The 21,475-nt window shown below is 40.7% G+C and overlaps 1 protein-coding gene and 1 non-coding gene across 2 annotated transcripts in view; both read left to right on the forward strand.

Moving 5' to 3' along the window:
- Positions 1-21,475, forward strand: part of LOC121381461 (calcitonin gene-related peptide type 1 receptor-like) — a 74,432-nt gene that overhangs the window by 34,094 nt on the left and 18,863 nt on the right. The window contains exons 2-4 of the mRNA XM_041510779.1: positions 7,488-7,585; positions 18,353-18,444; positions 20,894-21,044. Of these exons, the coding sequence (XP_041366713.1) occupies positions 7,488-7,585; positions 18,353-18,444; positions 20,894-21,044 (341 nt within the window). The remainder of the gene's footprint in view (positions 1-7,487; positions 7,586-18,352; positions 18,445-20,893; positions 21,045-21,475) is intronic.
- Positions 20,262-20,355, forward strand: Trnam-cau. Its single transcript has 2 exons — positions 20,262-20,298; positions 20,320-20,355. It is a non-coding gene; the product is annotated as a tRNA-Met (tRNA).

The raw sequence follows: 21,475 nt of genomic DNA on the forward strand, positions 1-21,475 counted from the left end.
GGTCTTATTTTATGCAATATTCAAAGTTAGATGAACTTTGACCCGATGGGACGCTGTTTGTTATAGTGCTACCTGCTGCTGATATGGCAGGACATACATCGTTTCGTAACCTAAGAGGGGTCAAGACAAGACAAACGCTATTGGACATAAAATGCCCATTAATGTTTAGATCTTTACATTTCTAGGTCAGGGTATAAGACTGAAGTATTATCTACAGTGTTTATTAAATCACGGATATTCATCGGCGATGCTGAGGTCAAGTCAAAATATCACTCAGTAGATATTAAATTTCCATTAATCTCCACACATTTACTGATGTTGTTTGCTCACGAAAACATACAGGTTTAACGATTAATGTGTTTGGATAGTTTCAAATATTATTGATTAGCGGTTCTCTCTGATGTATAGTGTACAGAATAAGTAAGGGATATTTCAATTCAGATTTGAAGAAGTGTGGAATAAAACGTGTTACAATATCAAAAACATCAGTACCACCATTGTCATTCCTGAACTAGACCACCACTCCCCCACCCCCATCGTGGAATACATATAGGAGACATCATTAGGCGATTAAGCTGTCAACGTCAACGGTGTGACAGAAATTTGGGCCTGGTGGTTCAAAGCATAGCTATATTAACACTGGGTTAGTCTAACATTTTCTTTTAATTATTTTTGTACAGATACGAAATAAACTTTAGATTTTATTACATATGGATATCTGCGATTATTGTAAATCAAGTTTCAACATTTTGTCTTCAGTTATTATTTTTAGGGGCGGGACGTAGCCCAGTGGTACAGCGCTCGCTCGATGCGCGGTCGGTGTGAGATCGATCCCCATCGGTGGCCCCATTGCGCTATTTCTCGTTCCAGCCAGTGCACCATGACTGGTATATCAAAGGCCGTGGTCTGTACTACCCTGTCTGTGGGATGGTGCATATAAAAGATCCCTTGCTGCTAATCGAAAAGAGTAGCCCATGAAGTGGCGACAGCGGGTTTCCTCTCTTAATATCTGTATGGTCCTTAACCATATGTCTGACGCCATATAACTGTAAATAAAATGTGTTGTTAAATAAAAATTTCTTTCTTTCTTTCTTTCAATTATTATTTGTATTGATCCGGTTCTTGGTTTTGAAAATCTCTCTTAACCACTGATTAAGCTAACTAACATTTGAGCAACCAGCCCCTGCCATTTTTGACACCACGCTTTAGGAGGAGTTAGACAGTGTACGTTTGATCCGGATCATCCCCTTCATAGTCCATTCCTTGACGTGGTAAGGGGGCTTGTATGTCTCAATGACCCAGAGAGCTATATCAGCAGAAGCTTTGGCTTCTGTTAGGGACACCCAAGCTGGCCTGGTCAATGGGTAGAGGTTAGACAGATATGGACTAAGGGTGAGGTAACCCTAACAGAAACTTCGAGTGCTGAAGTCAGAGGTATTGGGCCGCACGGCGCACTTAATAGACCTCAATACCATGCATCAACAGCTATTATGATTACATCTGGATCATGCGGCGAAGAATAGTTGAATATTTAAATACACGCGGTGAACTTACGAGTCATTCATGCAGTAATCGTCAACTTGATTTCCTCATGCTCTGTCATTGCTCTACTATTTGTGTCTGGTTCGAGCATGCCTATATATCAAAGCATAAACAACTGATGGCAATGTCGTATGCCATTGCTTCGGTTTATAATAAAATGTCATCCTGTTCCTATCGGCTAGTCCTGTATCGTATGATACACGCCAGAACCTGCGCCCATGACAGGCGTGCGCTACAACAGCTTACACTGATGTGTTCGTAGGGGGCGGGACGTAGCCCAGTGGTAAAGCGTTCGCTCGATGCTCGCTCGGTCTGGGATCGATCCTCGTCGGTGGGCCCATTGGGCTATTTCTCGTTCCTGCCAGTGCACCACGACTGGTATATTAAAGGCCGTGGTATGTACTACCCTGTCTGTGGGATGGTGCATATAAAAGATCCCTTGCTGCTAATCGAAAAGAGTATCCCATGAAGTGGCGACAGCGGTTTTTCTCTCTCAATATTTGTGTGGTCTTTAACCATATGTCAGACGCCATATAACCGTAAATAAAATGTGTTGAGTGCGTCGTTAAATAAAACATTTCCTTTCTGGTGTGTGACCATTAGCTAGTGTTATGTCTGAATATCCCTATCTTATTCTGTACAGTATGCTATTGACACTGGCTTGTTTGTCAGAAATTCGACGGTGATATCTGTAATTAGGAAAACCCTGACGGTTTACTTTAACACGATGGGCTTCGCCACACACCTTAAACTCCCCAGAGTTCCAACAATCATCAAGCAATATTTCCGCTCTTTTGACTTCACTTCCGGCCCCGTGTCGGCTTGATACTCGAAAGCAAACAAGAAAGAGTAGAATATGTGTTTACCAAAACTTAGCACATTTTAAATACGGCTATACGTAATTGGTGTCTAACATATATGGATATTTGGATAATTGATCAAGTTAGTAAAAGAGGAAATCCGCAGTCGCCGTAAAGCGACAAGGGATAATTTCTCAATAGAGCAGGAAGACTACGTATCACAATTGCTAAATGTTTGTCATGCATAATTAGCCAATGATTAGTTAACCGATGTGCTCTAGGGGTGTTGTTAAACAAAACAAATTTTAACTTAACAATGTGTCTGACGCCATATAATAATACATTAAAATGTGTCGAGTGTATCGGTAAATAAAGCATTTCTTTCTTTCTTTCTTTCAACTCACCATTCACCAGTGACAGTCACCGCTGTATTAATATCCAGTATCTTGTGTAATATCAACACCATTATCTACAGTTATGGGTGAAGTTGTTACCGTAATAAAACATTAATAGCAAATCAATATATCTAACGGGAAAAATATGCACTTGAGATTCAGCTTGGAGAGCGATATCGTTGGATACTTTCCTATAATATGTATATCGGATTTGCTTTTAAAGAGAAGTAGTTTTGGCTGTCGAACCTTTGTTCTTTTTATCCATAATAATGACGTGTTTTATTACAGTTTCTTCCTCCCCCCCCCCCCCCCCCCCCTGGTAAGAACATCATGCGTTATTTTTGATAACACATGGGTTGTTTATACATGTACGTGTGTTAACAATTTCAAGACAAACGACTGGCTGCTCCTAGGTGGTGACCAGGTCACCAATGTCAGGCATCCAATGAAAAACAACACGGTGAAAATAGATTACACTGTGGCGTATAGTTAAGCTGACAATCATCCATCTGTGACGCGTAAGTTAGCTACAAGTGCAACGGCTGTAAATAACTTTTAGTCGAAAATGTGCTTAAAACTATCGCTCGTTAGATACATTTTAAAACAACTCGTAAACGGTATCTAACGGCCACTCATGTATTATTTTCTATATGCCATATAGATAAGTATCTTTGCTGTAAAGTGCATCGTCATGCCAGTTATTAGTATACTTCACTACCTGTCAAACCACATGTGTATTGCTTGACATTTTCACGCGAATGTAGTAGGGCAGAAATGAGAGTGTCATTGAAAATATATTTCAGTTGTAAATAGTTTGAAGAACATATTTTATGGTATTTTGTAAATCAATATACGCACTAATATATTTACGTCACACTATATTTCATCACCGGGGGTAGGGGTGGGATATTCATCTCCTTTCCCCAGTCACAACCCTCTTTTTTCAAAACTTTCTTTTTATTAGGAGCTGGGATGGGAACTATGCCCCTAACTTTTGAAAAGTCACTGTAATCAAAATAATAATAATAATACGTCAAATCAAAATTATATTTTCATGTGAACATTATCAAAACAAATCCAAACTTTTTGACCATTTTCGATCTACATAAACTATCTTCTAACATAATTATGGTATTTATTTTGTCACTGAGATAAAAATAAGAATCCTTCTAAAGGAGCAAAAGCAGCAAAGAAAAAAATGAAGCAAAACGAAAGAAAGAAACCCCCCCCCCCGATGATGACAACGAGAAACACCACCACCACCAACAGCACCACCAAAAACACTATTGTGGTCTGACTGCTGCCCTGTAACCTTCCATTATTACTTCGTAGGAAATATGACTTATCTAGCTGTGAAACATAACCCAGTACCCTCATCACCTTTTGCGTCAAACTGAAGTATCTGCCCCAAGTCTCATCTCATTCGTCTGATCTCGCGACGAACAAGAGTATAACTGACGCCAAGGAGGAATGAAAATTAAAGAGTTCAGGTTCTTTATTGCTTCAAGTTTCCTAACTCACAGACTAGAGAGTTCAGTCCGTGCGGTCGCCACTGACGCCCCACTTTGTATGTCTATGATTTACTTCTTTGATGAATACGCTGATGATGAAATACCGCCAAGATCAGATGCCGGGGGTTCCAGGCCGGGTTATAGCACCGGCTGATCGATGGATTAACATTAATCAGTTCACTCGTATTCACCGAAATTCTAAATTGGAACCACGAGAAAGCGCTATTTCGTGTCACCTTTCTTAGATCTACGCAGACTGACCGCTGTATGGGATTTGTAATATCCTACGGTTACCATGTATCGTTTTACAGTTTCCGTGTTCACAAAGCAATCAAGGTTCAAACACATTCAGCGGGAATACTGTCCTGAGTTTAAAACAAGTTTTAAAAAGTTTGTTTAGAACAATGCCAAATATGTGGTAATTCAGACGATTCTTTTAAGGGTTTGCCCCTACTACTCTTTTCTAAACTTTACTTTGTTTTATATTGATACCATCTAGTATCCTCCGGAGTCGGACCCGTCCGCACCACTATACCAAACCATGACGACTGGACTATACCCTAGCAGGCGCGTGCGCAGGGGGGGGGGGGGGGTTGAGGGTCAAAACCCTCCCCCTGCTCAAGGCGAAACAAAATTTCATATCCCAATTTTTTACATTCCTGTGAATGGATATGGAAGTACTGAGATGTCATCGGGCTTCGCCAGACACCTCGACCCCCCCTACAAAATTTCCTGCGCACGCCCCTGCCTAGTCTGATTCTCTCTCTCGTTCAGACGGATCCGGCTTCTCAAGATCTGTATTTCAGCACAGCACTACACTTTCAACGTCTAATGACTGTCAATCTAGGGGTTTTCTTGACGGGATGCATGCCATCGTAATAAAATAGGTGTCCTAAGAAAAGTCAGCAAATTAATTAAAGAAATTAATGATAAATTTAAAAGACCATAGCTATTTGTATCAACATATACCATATCAGTTAAATATGCATTATTATTATATCACAGATATCCCTATTTTAATAAATTGAAATATACTAGTACATGTATAACAAATTATATAATGAACTTCAATTATTCTACTATACCTAATATTATTGACTTATTGTATATACGTATTTTTGTTATGTTCACCCGTTGTATTTCTGTATACATGTATTTATATTATTTAACTGTCCATATACTATATTATTTACTATTTAATGTTCTCCTGTAAACCCTGTCCTGTCTTGTCACTTATTATATTATGTAATTATTCATGTTTCCCCATATGCCGTTGCCTAACGGCCTGGGTGTAATAAAATTCTGTTCTGTTCTGTTCTGTTTTGTCCCTACAAGCTGTGCACCCTGACGGCCTTAACAAGGCCACTCAAGTGGACATATAGATCGGTCTTTAAACTTTTAGACCTTCGTTCAGAATTTTATGTCGAAATTACTTTCTTTTTTTTAATATTATTAAATAGTCCGATCCTCTCTTCTTTCTCCTATTTATTTTTGGACTGTCCTTCTGAAATGCTCCAAATTATATAAATATTTGGCCGAGCAGTAAACTTTTTTTATTTTTGGTTTGCAACTTTTAAATTTTATTTTTAATTCTATTGATTTTTTTTTTACTAATTGCTGTTTTCAAAATTCTGCCCATTTTCAAATTTACCCCCCTCCATTTTGTCCCTGACCCAGTCGCTAACGAAGTGAGAGATTGTGCCCTGGATAGACGTGCTTGAACCTTAACTGGATATAGGCACGTTAATGTGATATCCAATCCAATTCAAAGGATTGCCACTACATTTCTCCAGTAGAAGGAATCGAACGTTTATATTCACTTTACCACAGACAGGAAAGCACATAGCACAGCCTTTGACCATTTGTGGTGCACTGGTTGGAACGACAAAAACACACCCATACCACGTACCACAGCCTTTGACATACAAACCGTGATGCACTGGTTTAGGCGGGGGAAGAACCCAATCAGAAAATGGGTTCACCGAGGAGGTTCGACCCTACGACCCTACGAGTTTGCTCCCATTGTATAATGTTTCCATTTAACATAACGTTTTTACAAGGAATATTACACATTAAATACATTTTCTTGTTTAGAAAACCAGTATCTGTATATTTGGTGTGTTGTTGGTCGGAGGGTGGGTGATGGGGGACACAGCCCAGTGGTAAAGTGTTCGCCTGATGGGCGGTCGGTCTGGGATCGATCCCCATCGGTGGGCCCATTGGGCTATTTCTCGTTCCAACCTCTGCACTACGACTGGCATACCTAAGGCATTGGTATGTGCCATCCTGTCTGTGGGATGCTGCATATAAAAGATTCCTTGCTACTAAAGGAAAAAATGTAGCAGGTTTCTACACTAACACTATTACATGTGGATCTAACAGCAGCCAGTTGGAGCTCATGTCCACCAATCAAAACCTTACTTGCAGAACCATGCCAGTGATTTGAAAATAATTTGAAAACATTCCGAATTATCCTGAGGGTATACGACATGTTTGCTGTGAATTACGAATGCCTTATTTAGACCAGTAGAACTAATTTTAATCAGATTGCTAACAACACTGCGTAGTCTCCAATGTCCAAGTAACATTTCGTCTGTAAATAATAATTTAAATATTGACCAATCACACTTCGCCTTTTATAACGTTATTTGGTAGCATGCAAATTCTAAAAATATCGGGCGAGTCTATTTTAGTGGCCGCAGTACAGCGAACCATACCAATACGTACGGGATGGGTTATCAGTCTTCAATTTTAAATACAAATTATTTATTTATTAAAAAAACTAAAAACTAAATCAGTCTTCAATTTTACATTACAAATTATTTATTTTATAAAATAAAACATGTTTTAAGGCATTCGTAATTCACACGAAACATGTCGTATACCCTCAGGATAATTCGGAATGTTTTCAAATTATTTTTAAATCACTGGCATGATTCTGCAAGTAAGGTTTTGATTGGTGAACATGAGCTCCAACTGGCTGCTATTAGATCCACATGTAATAGTGGAGCTAATTTTAATGAGATTGGCTCCAGTAGTGTCGTTAAAACCCCCAAAACCTTCTTCTTCTTTATCCAGTTAAGGTCCAAGCATGATGTCCTGGGCACACTCACACACACACACACACACACACACACACACACACACACACACACACACGCCAAGACTTTTAAGGGTACCAATTAGGTATCTTTTTATTTAATTTTTTTTATTTAATGTAGCATTTTGATTGTTTTTAGCAGATGCCACGAAGATCTGTACAGAAAACGCCACGTGGTTCCGAGACCCCGCCAGCAAACAGGAATGGACGGACTACACGAATTGTGTCCTCATGCAGGTAAGTTAATCAAAGAAAAAATAAATGTTTTATTTAACGATGTACTCAGTACATTTTATTTACGGTTTTATGGCGTCAGACATATGGTTAAGGACCACACATATATCTAGAGAGGAAACCCGCTGTCGCCACTTCATGGGCTACTCTTTTCGATTAGCTGCAAGGGTTCTTTTATATGCACCATCCCACAGACAGGGTAGTACATACCACGGCCTTCGATATACCAGTCGTGGTGCAATGGCTGGAACGAGAAATAGCCCAATGGGCCCACCGACGGGGATCGATCCCAGACCAACCAGACATCGAGCGAACGCTTTACCACTGAGCTATGTCCCGTCCCGTAAGTTAATCAACAGGAATGAGCATGGGAAAATCAGACCTGGCATGTTGATGTATGACTGAATGATAAATGAACGAATGAATCAATCAATCAATCAATCAATCAACCAAGCAATCAATCAATCAATAAACAAATGATCATGAACGATTTTTTTTTTTTTTTAATTAAAGATTCCAATATGGGATTGAGAATCTTTTCATTTATTCATTGCTATATAGATGTTTTCGTTGTTATATCCAATTGCGGTCCAAGCACTCTGCCCTGGCCAAACGCCTTAGCTATTTTGATTGTCCGGAACAGTGCGGTAGTGATGAGTTGCTTGTGGTTAGTGAGAAAGCAGTCTTACACCTACTCACTGAGACGTTAATCTCCCTCTGGGTGGGAGCCGGTACCAGGAAGTGAACCCAGTACCTACCAGCCTTATGTCCGACTGGTTAACTACTACACCACCAAGGCCGATTGTGACAGTCCTCCTACAGTCGGTGCAAGAAAGATGTGACGTCTGTACAAGTGGAGTGAGTCCTCTTATAGACGAGAGACCCAACAGAGATCATGGAAGCAACCACGATTTTCCCATTATACCCTTTCTGTTCTGTCTTGTACAGAGATACGGTCTTGATTACAAAAAACAACAACGCGTGGTCTGTGTGAGTTTTAGAACGTTTCCTCTGAAGGGGTAATCGTCTGAAAGAACACGATAATCTTCTTTTGGTCTGGCCAAGGTCGGGTCCACGGGAGACGCCATCCCTCCAAACAAACATCTGACATTTTTGTTTTAGCAGTGTGTTTACAATTTCCATTGGAGTACCCTAGCTGGTGCATGTTCTTTGGTCTTTGGTCCACTCCCTAAATACGTTTTCGTTCGCTCTTGCGACATCAAATTTCAGACCGTCGTTGACTAGTTTAGATAATTAAAAAAAGAGTTTTGTTTGGTTTAACGACAGCACTAGAGCGCATTGAATTATTAATCATCGGCTATTGGATGTCAAACATTTGGTAATTCTGATTTATGGTCTAAGAGAGGAAACCCGCTACATTTGTCCATTTGCAGCATTTTTTTTTTTTTATAAGCACCATGCCAGAGATATGATTGCACATAACACGGCTTTGCCCAAATAGGCCCACAGACGGGAATCGATCCAAGACCGACCTCATATCAGGCGAACGCTTTACCACTAAGCTACGTTCCGCCCCATCTAGTAGTGAAGGGAAAAAAAAATTGTTGAACGATACTACAGGGCATATAAACGTCAGGGGTAGGGACGTAGCCAGTGCACCACGACTGGTATATCAAAGTTCGTGGTATGTGTTATCCTGTCTATGGGATGGTTAAAAACTAGGGTCTGTCCCTTTAAGGCAACAAACCACCATGTGTTGTGTTGCAGCAGGTTAATATAGTCCGGTTTAGGAAATAGTTCCTCATAAAAAAAAACCTACAAAATTCTGATATGCTTTTTTGAAATCTTTGTTTCATGATTACACGTAGGTTGACCCCAGTAATATTTAAATAACCCATTGATTTGAAGTTACTTGTTATATGTAGTACTAACTAATAACAACTGTACAGGTGGTATAGTGCCACTTGTATAGCAGCAACACAAGGCGGTGCTCAGGCATGAGGGATGTTAACTGAACAATTTCGTGGTCCACCTATGTTGATTTGTTTTTACACGGTACTTGTCAGTTAAGAGCACTCCCTAAAATTAGCAGTCACATGGCCCTTTCGATAGTGTTGTATTTTCCACACAATATATTCTCATATAGAAATTGTATTGAACTGCATGGACTAGCGCCTAATAAATAATGGTGGTGTGTAACCTTTAGCCGGAATAGGTTTTGCTCGGTGTCATAGTTTACATACACGTGAAAGTGGGGATGAAGTTGGATATCTATCTGTGGCGGGGTTTTGTAGGAAACGTGGAGGAAGTGTGTGTGCGTGTGTGTGTGTGTGTGTGTGTGTGTGTGTATGTGTGTGTCGTCTCTCTCTGTGTGTGTGTGTGTGTGCCTGTGTGTGTGTGTGTGTGTGTGTCTCTCTGTGTGTCTGTGTGTGTATGTGTATGTGTGTGTGTGTGCCTGTGTGTGTGTGTTTGTGTGTGTGTCTCTGTGTGTGTGTATGTGTGTGTCTGTATGTGTGTGTGTGTGTGTGTATGTGTGTGTATAAATAAATAAACAACCGAAAAAATAACTAAATTCACCACCACCACCAAAAACCCACACATCGCCCCCTCCCCCCAAAAAACCCAACAACAACAACAAAAAACCTCCAAAAAAAACCCCACCCACACAAAAAATAACTAAACAAAAAACAACAAAAACAACAGCAGCAACACCAACAACAAAACAAACAAAAATAAAAACCAAGCAACGAACCAAAACAAAAGAACCAAAAGACGCCCCCTCCAAAAACAAAAACCCAAACAAAAAACCAAAAAACCCCCCAAAACCCCATTACCCAACAACATCCCCCACACACACACACATACACATACACACACAGACACACACAGACACATACACACACAGACACATACAGACACAGACACACACAGACACATACACACACAGACACACACAGACACATATACACACACACACAGACAGACACATACACACACAGACACACACAGACACATACAGACACAGACACACATAGTTATAAACGATCCCTTGCTACTAATGGGAAAATGTAGCGGGTTTCCTCTCTAAGACCACATTACAATTACCAAATGTTTCACATCCAAATGCGGATGATTAATAAATCAATGTGCTCTTGTAGCAAGGGATCTTTTATATACACCATCCCACAAACAGGGTAGCACATACCACGGCCTTTAATATATCAGTCGTGGTGCACTGGATGGAACGAAAAATAGCCCAATGGGCCCACCGAAGGGGATCGATCCTAGAGCGACCACGCATCAATACGAGATCTTTACCACTGGGCTACGTCCCGCCCCATTTTAGATAACTAACGATAAGAACTGATTATGTTTGAGGGCGGGACGTAGCCCAGTGGTACAGCGTTCGCTCGATGCGCGGTCGGTGTGGATCGATCCCCGTCGGTGGGCCCATTGGGTTATTTCTCGTTCCAGCCAGTGCACTACGACTGGTATATCAAAGGTCGTGGTATGTACTACCCTGTCTGTGGGATGGTGCATATAAAAGATCCCTTGCTGCCAATCGGAAAGAGTAGCCCATGAAGTGACGACAGTGGGTTTCCTCTCTCAATATCTGTGTGGTCCTTAACCATATGTCTGACGCCATATAACCGTAAATAAAATGTGTTGAGTGCGTCGTTAAATAAAACATGTCTTTTTTTTTTTTTGATTGTTTGACTTTCATTTTTATTCACCACAGTCAAATTGTCACTCCACAGACCATGTCGGATCTAGTTTAGCGATCACTGCGGAAATCGCTATCACCTAAAACGTTACTCATACGTGAATATCGTAAATATACATCTGAAATACATTGAATTATATCAAACTTTCTCCCATTTCAGTATTGATTAAATTAGTTTACTTTCACTATTGATCAGATTATTTTTATTTATGTAGTGATAAAAACGGTTTTGAATTTCAGTATTGATAAAAACGGCCTCCAGAGTAATGAAAATAGATTTAATTTCAACCTATTGCAGTCAATCACGAATCCCTGGCACGTGGCTTGAGAGTCTGCTGGGTCGATTCTTCTCGGCAGATTTATTTATTAAAATATTTTGTTTTGTGTCAGAACACGACGTTGAATGTTTAAGTATTTTTAGTCCCCTACCAGTCCAACCGGTTGGGTTGAGGGGTTGGGTCGCTTCGTCGGTGGACCCATTGGGCTATTTCTCGTCCCTGCCAGTGCACAACGACTGGTATATCAAAGGCAATGGTATGTGCTATCCGCTCTGTAGAATGGGGCATATACAATATCCCTTACTACTAATGTAGCGAGTTTCCTCGCTAAAACTACATGTCAAAAATACTAAACGTTTGACATCCAGTAGCCGATGATTAATAAATCAATGTGCTCTAGTGGTGTCGTTAAACAAAACAAACGTTGTCTGTCCGTCCGTCTAGCCTAAGTATAGTTTTTTTCCGGACTTTTTTTCCACAATGCCTCAAGCTACTGAAATTAAAAAATGTATGTAACTGTATTATGTATTGTTACAGATCGTTGGACTTTCATGGCGATTTATCTGTTTTCACAGAGTTATGGCCCTTGAACTTAGGACATACGGAAATTGGTTAGGCCCGAGTAAAGGTACTCTTAGAATGCTTGTTTTATGTAGTCGCAAACTGAAGAGTAGAACAATATTGTTTCACACAAAATTGATCGCTTTATGATGTCTAAGTTAACCTAAAACAAATTACTCTGAGACGCATTTATCGCAAGCGCCGTCAATACGTCTTAGTTGAAAAAGACGTTTAAATTTGTCTTTGTTTTTGACGATATGTAACAAAGAAGGAAATGTTGTATTTAACGACGCACTGAACACATTTTATTTACGATTATATGGCGTCAAACAAATTGTTACGGACCACACAGATATTGAGAGAGGAAATCCGCTGTCGCCATTAGCAAGGGATCTTTTATATGCACCATCCCACAGACAGGATAGTACATACCACGGCCTTTGTTACACCAGTTGTGGAGCACTGGCTGGAAAGAGAAATATCCCAATGGGACAACCGACGGGGATCGATCCTAGACCGACAGCGCATCAAGCGACGCTTTACCACTGGGCTACAACCTACCGCATATGTAACAGATAGAATACTATATTCATGGCCGCGAGATACCATTTTACTCGTTAGATACGTTTCAAAACAACTCGTAATATAAATGACATCTAACCGCCAGTCATGTAGTACTAGTATTATCTTTTTTTAAGACATACAAAAAAGAAGTCGATTTTTTAAAACGTTTTCCCATCGTTCATTTTTTTCTTGATTTATTTCTTGTTGAACAACATATAACCCACATTAGAGCTCAATTAATTCACTTCCATCTACATCTAAATAACAGAAACATACACGCCATTCGCGATTCTGTCCCTAATTTCCATTTTAATTTGACATCCCAAAGGAAAAGAGACTGTTTAATTGAGCCAGTTCTCGGAAACACGTTGACACAGATTCTCAATGTTGGACACGCAGACCTACTTACTTAAACAGTGGCTGTTAGACACGGATAACAACATCTGTTCAGTCAGTCAATCAATCTATCAATCAACCATTTCAATCGTGCTTACATCCACTGAAGGTTCAAGCACGACTGTCATGGGCACATCCTTAGAGATTCCCCGGTGGATGTGCCAAAGACAGGGACGTTGGGGGTGGGGTGGGTTGATGGGCGATAATGCTACGGAATTTACGATTTCAATTAGCAAGTTTTCTGTACAGGACGGCCTAGGCACTTTTAAACCATTAAAAGTAGTACCAAACCAAATAACATCTGGCTGGGTCAAAGTTCGATGTGGTCAAAGTTCGAGGTTCACCTAACTTTTAAAACATCGGTTAATACTACAAGTCCTGCCATTGATGATAAATGCGACGGTGTTCGTTGTCAAAACATTCAGTTTCATCTGGGCAATAAATGTATGCAGTTTTATTTCATCCAGTACCACTGCGTCAAGTAGCCTTGTGCTTGAAACATGTATGGGGTACCTGCAAAACTAAATACTACAATTTTGTGTGAAACTAAGGGTGCTGTAAAAACACTGGGTTATATAGAAAATGAGCCATGAAAGATTTCAATTTCTTCAGTTAATACTTTGAGGGAGGGGTTGTAATATACATAGAGATTATTATACGAGCTTGTATACCGTACTGATTTTACGAAACGAGTGTCACGATTTTTGTATTGCGCAAGCGAGAGCGAGGGTAAAACATAAATCCTGACACGAGTCTCATAAAATCAGTACGACACACACGCGAGTGTAATAATTTCTTTATTATCCATATTATTATTGTAAATTTGTTTATGAATAGCAAGGGCCATCTAAAAAATGTTTCAACCACAACTAGAAGAAGAGGACGAAATGACGTCATATTTCATATGCACAGTCTGGGCTAGGACAGGGTAAGCAACCTCGTGTTATGACGTAGCTTGTTATTACACGTGTGCTTCGTATGATTCTTATTTATCCGGTTATGTTGAACCATGTGTATAATAATGGTATTTATGCGTCATAGTTTGGTGTCCGTAACCACATACGTTAACATTGTCGCATATGGGATTTTGTTTGTTATAGTGCAACCTAAAGTATTCATTGGAACCCCGGTACAGACTCTCAAACAGGGCAATGTTTAGTGGCCCTCAGAGGCGGTGTAACACCACTACACCGACTTCTCTCTCCCTGACAATGAACAACTATCCCAGACAGCTGAGGTGTGTGAGCCCAGGACAGCGTGCTTGAACCTTAATTAAATAAAAACATGGGAACAAATTTAAAATGTAATCAAACTGAAATGAAAGGGCTTAACACCCCGACAGCGATCGCATTGTTCTGTTCCCGGTGATTACAGCACCATCAGTGTCAGACCTTCACAGTCCATTAACATTCGATCACAGATGCTCTGTCTTCCCCAGCGATCTATTATACTTAATGAGAAAACATTTGTCTGTTCGACCAAACGCAAAGTTGTGGCTGTTTTGCATCATGCAGTTTGCCGGTCCACACGTACCGGTTAATTACACGTCTCGGCGGTCACTGTCTGTCTGTTGTCAATGTGCAGCACCGGAAGGGTCAGTCCTGGACGTATGCAGATCTCCAATAATGCTGCATGGCTGCTTTAACACGCCATCGACTGGTGATGCGCACACATTTAATCTTCCATGTCTATACCAGTGTAATCGAGCGGCGACTGCCGTCAACGTCAGCGTATAAACAACGAGTTACAGTAGCGTCAGAAAAACCTGCGTTCTTCAAGTTACCACTTCAGGGTGTATACTACCAAATCAAATCCCATAGACGACAATAGTAACATATGTGGCTAAAACTCCTACCTGCAACGTATCAACCGACATAAACGCCACGGATATAAATACTACCACCCCTTACACTTAAAGTGAATCAGAAAAAAATGGGGGTCAAGCTGCTCGTTTCTGAGATAACGGGTAGCGTCTATGACTACCCTAGTTTCGCACAAAATTCGAGTACTTTTTTTTTACAGGTAACCCATACATGTTTCAAGCACAAGGCTACTTGACACATTGGTACTAGATGAAATAAAATTGCACTTTTTTTTTTACCCAGATAAAACTATTATTTTTTACAACCAACACACTCACATTTATAACCAATCACAGGACTTATGGTGTTCACTTCTCTATCAAAAGTTGGGTGCACCTCGAACTTTGACCCAGCCGGAAGTTATTTGGTTTAGTACTACCTTCAGACAAAAGGGGCGGGATGTAGCTGTGTGGGTAGAGCGGTCGCCCGAGGCGTGATAAGATATAGGATCTATCGACGGCGATAGAATCGCTGCACACCCCCTCCGTTCCAGCTAGTGTTTCACACAGGTCCCCTCAAACAACAACCCCGAGTACTACTACTATAGTTACATATATTTAAAAGAATACTCTACTAAATAACATAACCATATCACCCTCGGCGTGGTTGGATGCGGGTATCTGTGGTGCTTCACGACTGATATACCAAAGATTGTGGTACGTACTGTCCTATCTACGAGGAAGTGCGAATAAAATATATTTTAATGCTTTATTATTAGAAGTAGCCTATCTGGCGGAAACGGATTTCCTTTCTTTCTGTCTTGACGAAATGTCAAGATAGGTATCTTAGACAGCAAACAACTGAAATTTCCTTAAACAAACATTTCTTTCCTTTTCTTTCAAACAAAGAGGTTGTTCGAGAAAGCACATGATCTAAAAGATCAGTTGGGTGCACAGAAAACCCCAGCCTCGATGACGTAGCTGTTAAACCATCGAACTTAAGACTGGTGGGTAGTGGGTTCGCGTCCCTCCCAGTACCGACCCCCACCCAGAGTGAGTTTTAATGGTTCAATGGGTAGGTGTAAGACCACAATACCATCTTCTCTCTCTCTCTAACCACTATTGGTGTTTACAAGGGGTGGAGGTGGGTTGGTGTTTAGGGTCGAAATCCCTCTTCTCCAAGCAAAGTTTCTTTTTACAATATATTTTCCGGGGGAGAATGAACTGCTCCCCCTTAAAACACTCCGCTCGACGTAGTCTAGACGCTTGCACAATGTCCTACACCTACGCCTACAATAACAACTCCTCGTTAATCCCCTGTCTGGCCAGACATCCCATGGGTACAGCGAGCACCCATGATCGCGTGCTGGAACAGTAATTGGATATCAGAAAGAAAATAAAGTTGAATTAAAAGAAGATAAAAAAAAAAAGAAGAAAAAAAGTCCCAAATCCGGTCATCTTCAGAATACAATTAAATAACTTGAGCATGACGTTTATTTTTTCTTAAATATATACTAAGTGCAAGAAATAAGGGAACAAATGGTATTATATATACCAAATGTTAGTCACTATTGCCATCGTAATGTCTGTATAAAGTACAAATGTTACATGTGGAACTGAATGTCATTGATGTGAGCTTGATTGGCAGTAACGCAATTAACTTCCTGACGCTATGGATGATGGTTTTGCTTGCAGACGCTCTTTTTGTTTGTTAGTATCGGCGTGATTCGTTATTTCGTTCAGTTAGTATATTTTCTTATTGGCGGATGCTTATAACATGGGAACCATTTCAAACCTTCTCCATGTTATACTTTTAAAACTAGCCCTAATTTGTGATTTGAAGTACGTAAAGCGCTCTTAGAAAGAAAGAAAGAAAGAAATGTTTTATTTAACGACGCACTCAACACATTTTATTTACGGTTATATGGCGTCAGACATATGGTTAAGGACCACACAGATTTTGAGAGGAAACCCGCTGTCGCCATTACATGGGCTACTCTTCCGATTGGCAGCAAGGGATCTTTTATTTGCGCTTCCCACAGGCAGGATAGCACAAACCATGGCCTTTGTTGAACCAGTTATGGATCACTGGTCGGTGCAAGTGGTTTACACCTACCCATTGAGCCTTGCGGAGCACTCACTCAGGGTTTGGAGTCGGTATCTGGATTAAAAATCCCATACCTCGACTGGGATCCGAACCCAGTACCTACCAGCCTGTAGACCGATGGCCTGCCACGACGCCACCGAGGCCGGTGCGCTCTTACAAAAATGCTTTGAAGTCTGGGGCGGGACGTAGCCTGGTGATAAAACGTTTGCCTGATGCGCGTTCGTCTAGGATCGATCCCCATTGGTTTATTTCTTGTTCCAGCCGATGTACCAGACTGGTATATCAAAGGCCGTCGTAACTTCTGTAGCGGGTTTCCTCTAAAACTATATGTCTGAATGGCCAAATGTTTGACATCCAATAGCCGATGCTTAATAAATCAATGGGCGCTAGTGGTATCGTTAAACAAAATAAATTTCAACTGTTTAAGTTACTGCGCAGTAATGATATTTAACATGCAATGTTCTTAGGAGTAATCGTAGCAAATGAAATATCCTCTTATCACGTCTGCTGATTGTCATCGTGGAAATCAACTATCCAAACTATTCAAAGCAATAAATTAAGTATGGGCTGGACCAGAGTTGATCACATCGGGACGACGGGAGGGTGAGTTGCCAGAGTCAAGTCTTGTTATACCCCTCACTAACAAAACAAACGTGTTTTCAGACCATGAAAGAAAGAAATGTTTTATTTAACGACGCATTCAACACATTTTATTTACGGTTATAAGGCGTCAGACATATGGTTAAGGACCACACAGATTTTGAGAGGAAACCCGCTGTCGCCACTACATGGGCTACTCTTTCCGATTAGCAGCAAGGGATCTTTTATTTGCGCTTCCCACAGGCAGGAAAGCGCAAACCATGGCCTTTGTTGAACCAGTTATGGATCACTGGTCGGTGCAAGTGATTTACACCTACCCATTGAGCCTTGTGGAGCACTCACTCAGGGTTTGGAGTCGGTATCTGGATTAAAAATCCCATGCCTCGACTGGGATCCGAACCTAGTACCTACCAGCCTGTAGTCCGATGGCCTATCACGACGCCACCGAGGCCGGTTTCAGACCATGAATGCATAGCAATGCGGCAGACTACCAAACATACAATAATAAACTTCCGGAACTGCCCTGACGTCATCTCGTTACCAATGTGATTAAAATCTGATCTTACTGTTCTCGCCGTCTCCTTGTTCACATGACCTTTCATTCGACCAATAAAAACGTGGCTTATATTATTATATAAATCTGCCAGCGGCTTGAGGCAGTTGAATGAGTTTTCTCGAGTGAAAATCAAACTGCTGAACACTGTAAGTTAGGTTTTTAATATATTTTCAGATTTTTATAACGAAAATTGTAAGTTATCATTTACAAATGTATTTTCAGAATTTCATGACGCTGTACAAGGTGGGCGTGGCTTGTAACGCCATCAGTCTGATACTACTACTTCCGTCATGCGTCATATTTATGGCGTTCAGGTGAGCCAGATCATAATCATTATCATCATCACTAACAATATCATCACCATTACCACTACCATCATCATCATCGTCGCCATCATTATCGTCATCATGATCATCGTCACCACGTCCATCACTATCACCATCATCATCATTACCATCACCACCACCACCATCATCGTCATCATCATCATCATCATCATCACAATCCTTCATTTTTCTGTTTGTATGTCTGTGTATTTGCCTATATCGCCTAACCCTCTGTTTTGCCGTCTTTAAATCACTATTGACCTGTCTGTTTATGACTCTCTCTCTCTCTCTCTCTCTCTCTCTCTCTCTCTCTCTCTCTCTCTCTCTCTCTCTCTCTCTCTCTCTCTCTCTCTGTGTGTGTGTGTGTGTGTGTGTGTGTGTGTGTGTGTGTGTGTAATAATGGGCCAGGATTAAACGACGTTTAAGTGCATATTACATCTTAATATAATATCTATTTTGTTTAATAATAGTAATAATAATCAGCTACCAAGAAACCTCGAAGGGCTGCCACGTTTACCCCACCTTATCACTGCACAAATAGTGAAAGTGATATTGGAGTTAACATGTCTTTAAATTGAGCAGGGGTGGGGGGTGATTGGCGTGTATTATCAATATGGCACTTAAAGCCGCACACCCTAGTTCCATCCAGCGAAAATAAATTATAATTTGGTTAATCTACAAACCTGTAACACACTTAGATCACGTTTTTATCAAATGGAGTGAAAAAGTAGGTTTTATATCGATAAATATCATGGGAATCCCCATGTCCCAATTGCTTGAAATAATTTTGAAAGTTAGTATTCTGATGTCACCGGTAGATGTCGCTCGAAGCACAACAATGCCTACGTCACGACAAATTTCACAGACTTGGGGTGCGTTCCTTTCACCTCTCCTGGACATGTTCCAACTGTTCTGTCCTGGTTGTATCCCCTCTCCAGATATCGTAAGACTTAGCAAAATTATTGGTTTTAAGGGTTTGTAACGTTTTGTATTGAAACACTTACTTGTCTGAACTTTATTGTTACTGAAAATGTTCACGAACTGTGAAGAAATATCTCACAAATGAACAACAAGCAAACGACAACAAATCGGATGTTGATTGCGCGAACCGTGCACGAGAAAACAAACCGAACCAAAATGATAACGGTCACGTGGTATACCAACGTCTGTGACGTTTACACAGGAAGATTCCCTCTAAAAATAGATTGGACCTCGCTTGCTTAACGGGTTTTTCTCGAGTGCGCGCGGCATTTTAAGAAATACAAAAAATGCATTTCGTGGTTTTACAAACATCAGGATTACCAGGATTACCAAAAAGCACTTCAGGTTAATGGAAATGTGTATTCTAAATAATAAAATGTAAGTAAAGTGCAATTTTATTTGTGAAAAAATGGGTTTAATAGCGAAAAACAACGCCGTAATGGTTAACAACTAGCCGTAACTAGGGCGTGTCCCTTTAAGGACCACCACACATCGCTTCCAGTTGTTTGGAGTTATTGTTCTTGAATATCGGTCATTCAGAAGTACTAATATCTAAATGTACCGCTTCGAAACCGCATTAAATGTAAAAAGGTTAGAACGTTACATCTAAGTTAAACATAAAAATAAAAATTGCAATATATATTGTTCATATTTTAATCACGAATATACATTAGACTATGTCCCTGTCAATAATAACAAGAACACTATCGTTATTTCTGCACAACGCGAGCTTCATATCCGGTTCAACAACTTCTACCCCAAGGGTATTAGCAGATACGAATGTCGCTAGCTCAGTGTCTTTAATTAATCATTTTGATAACATCGCCTCGGTAGCGCAGTAGGTAGCGCGTCAGTCTCATAATCACACAGTAAAACAGAGCGATCTGAAGGTCGTGAGTTCGATCCTCACCCGGGGCATATTTTTTTCACACTGATTTTTTTCTCTCTCTGTCTCCGTACGTCTGCGTATCTGTTTTGTCTGTTTCTATGTCTAAGTTGTGTCTGTGCCTCTGGAATAAAACACATTTAAGATTTTTTTTTTTTATAATGCAGAATGAAACAATAATTCATCGCCATATTTGAACAAAAGCATACAGAAAAGAGAAACTCACGTCACCTTTGTCATTGACATGCAAGAGCAGATACAAAATATATCTAAAGACGGGACTATCTTATTAAAAATAAATAAATACACACTTTTCATTCGTCAAACCACAAAAACATTTCAAATATCGAGGGAGAGGGTGTGCACAGCACACACCCTTTAAATCCACGCCTGACATGTCACTATTAATAGTTTATTTGCTGTGTTTTAGACAGCTACACACATCCCTTGAATCCGCGCCTGACATGTCTCTATTAATAGTTTATTTGCTGTGTTTTAGACAGCTACACACATCCCTTGAATCCGCGCCTGACATGTCTCTATTAATAGTTTATTTTCGCTGTGTTTCAGACAGCTGCGGGTACAACATCGCATACAGCTGCACACGTGTCTGTTCGCGTCGTTCATCTTCACGAACGGCGTGATGATCTGCTGGGACTCCCTCGTCTACAAGGATAGGCTGGAGAAACCCCTTGAGGAATCCGTCATGCACATTAACACGGTGAGTGGGGTGGCAGTTATCAAAAACTAGGATTGTGTGCCCTTCTGGTTTATAAGAGCTCTTTGTGTTCAGGTGGTTAAACCCTCTATTACTGTGCTCCGATTTTCTCTATCCCTCTTTGCCCCCCCCCCCCTCTCTCTCTCTCTCTCTCTCTCTCTCTCTCTCTCTCTCTCTCTCTCTCTCTCTCTCTCTCTCTCTCTCTCTCTCTCTCTCTCTCTCTCTCTCTCTCTCTGTCTGACTCTCTTCCTGTATGTCTGTCTGTCTGTCTGTATGTTTGTCTCTCTCGGTCTCTGTCTGTCTGTCTGTCTCTGGCTGTCTCTCTCCCCCCCCCCCCCTCTCTCTCTCTCTCTCTCTCTCTCTCTCTCTCTCTCTGCCTCTCTGCCTCTCTCTCTCTCTCTCTCTCTCTCTCTCTCTCTCTCTCTCTCTCTCTG

Source organism: Gigantopelta aegis, chromosome 9, assembly GCF_016097555.1.
Source record: "Gigantopelta aegis isolate Gae_Host chromosome 9, Gae_host_genome, whole genome shotgun sequence".
NCBI classification, from domain to species: domain Eukaryota; kingdom Metazoa; phylum Mollusca; class Gastropoda; order Neomphalida; family Peltospiridae; genus Gigantopelta; species Gigantopelta aegis.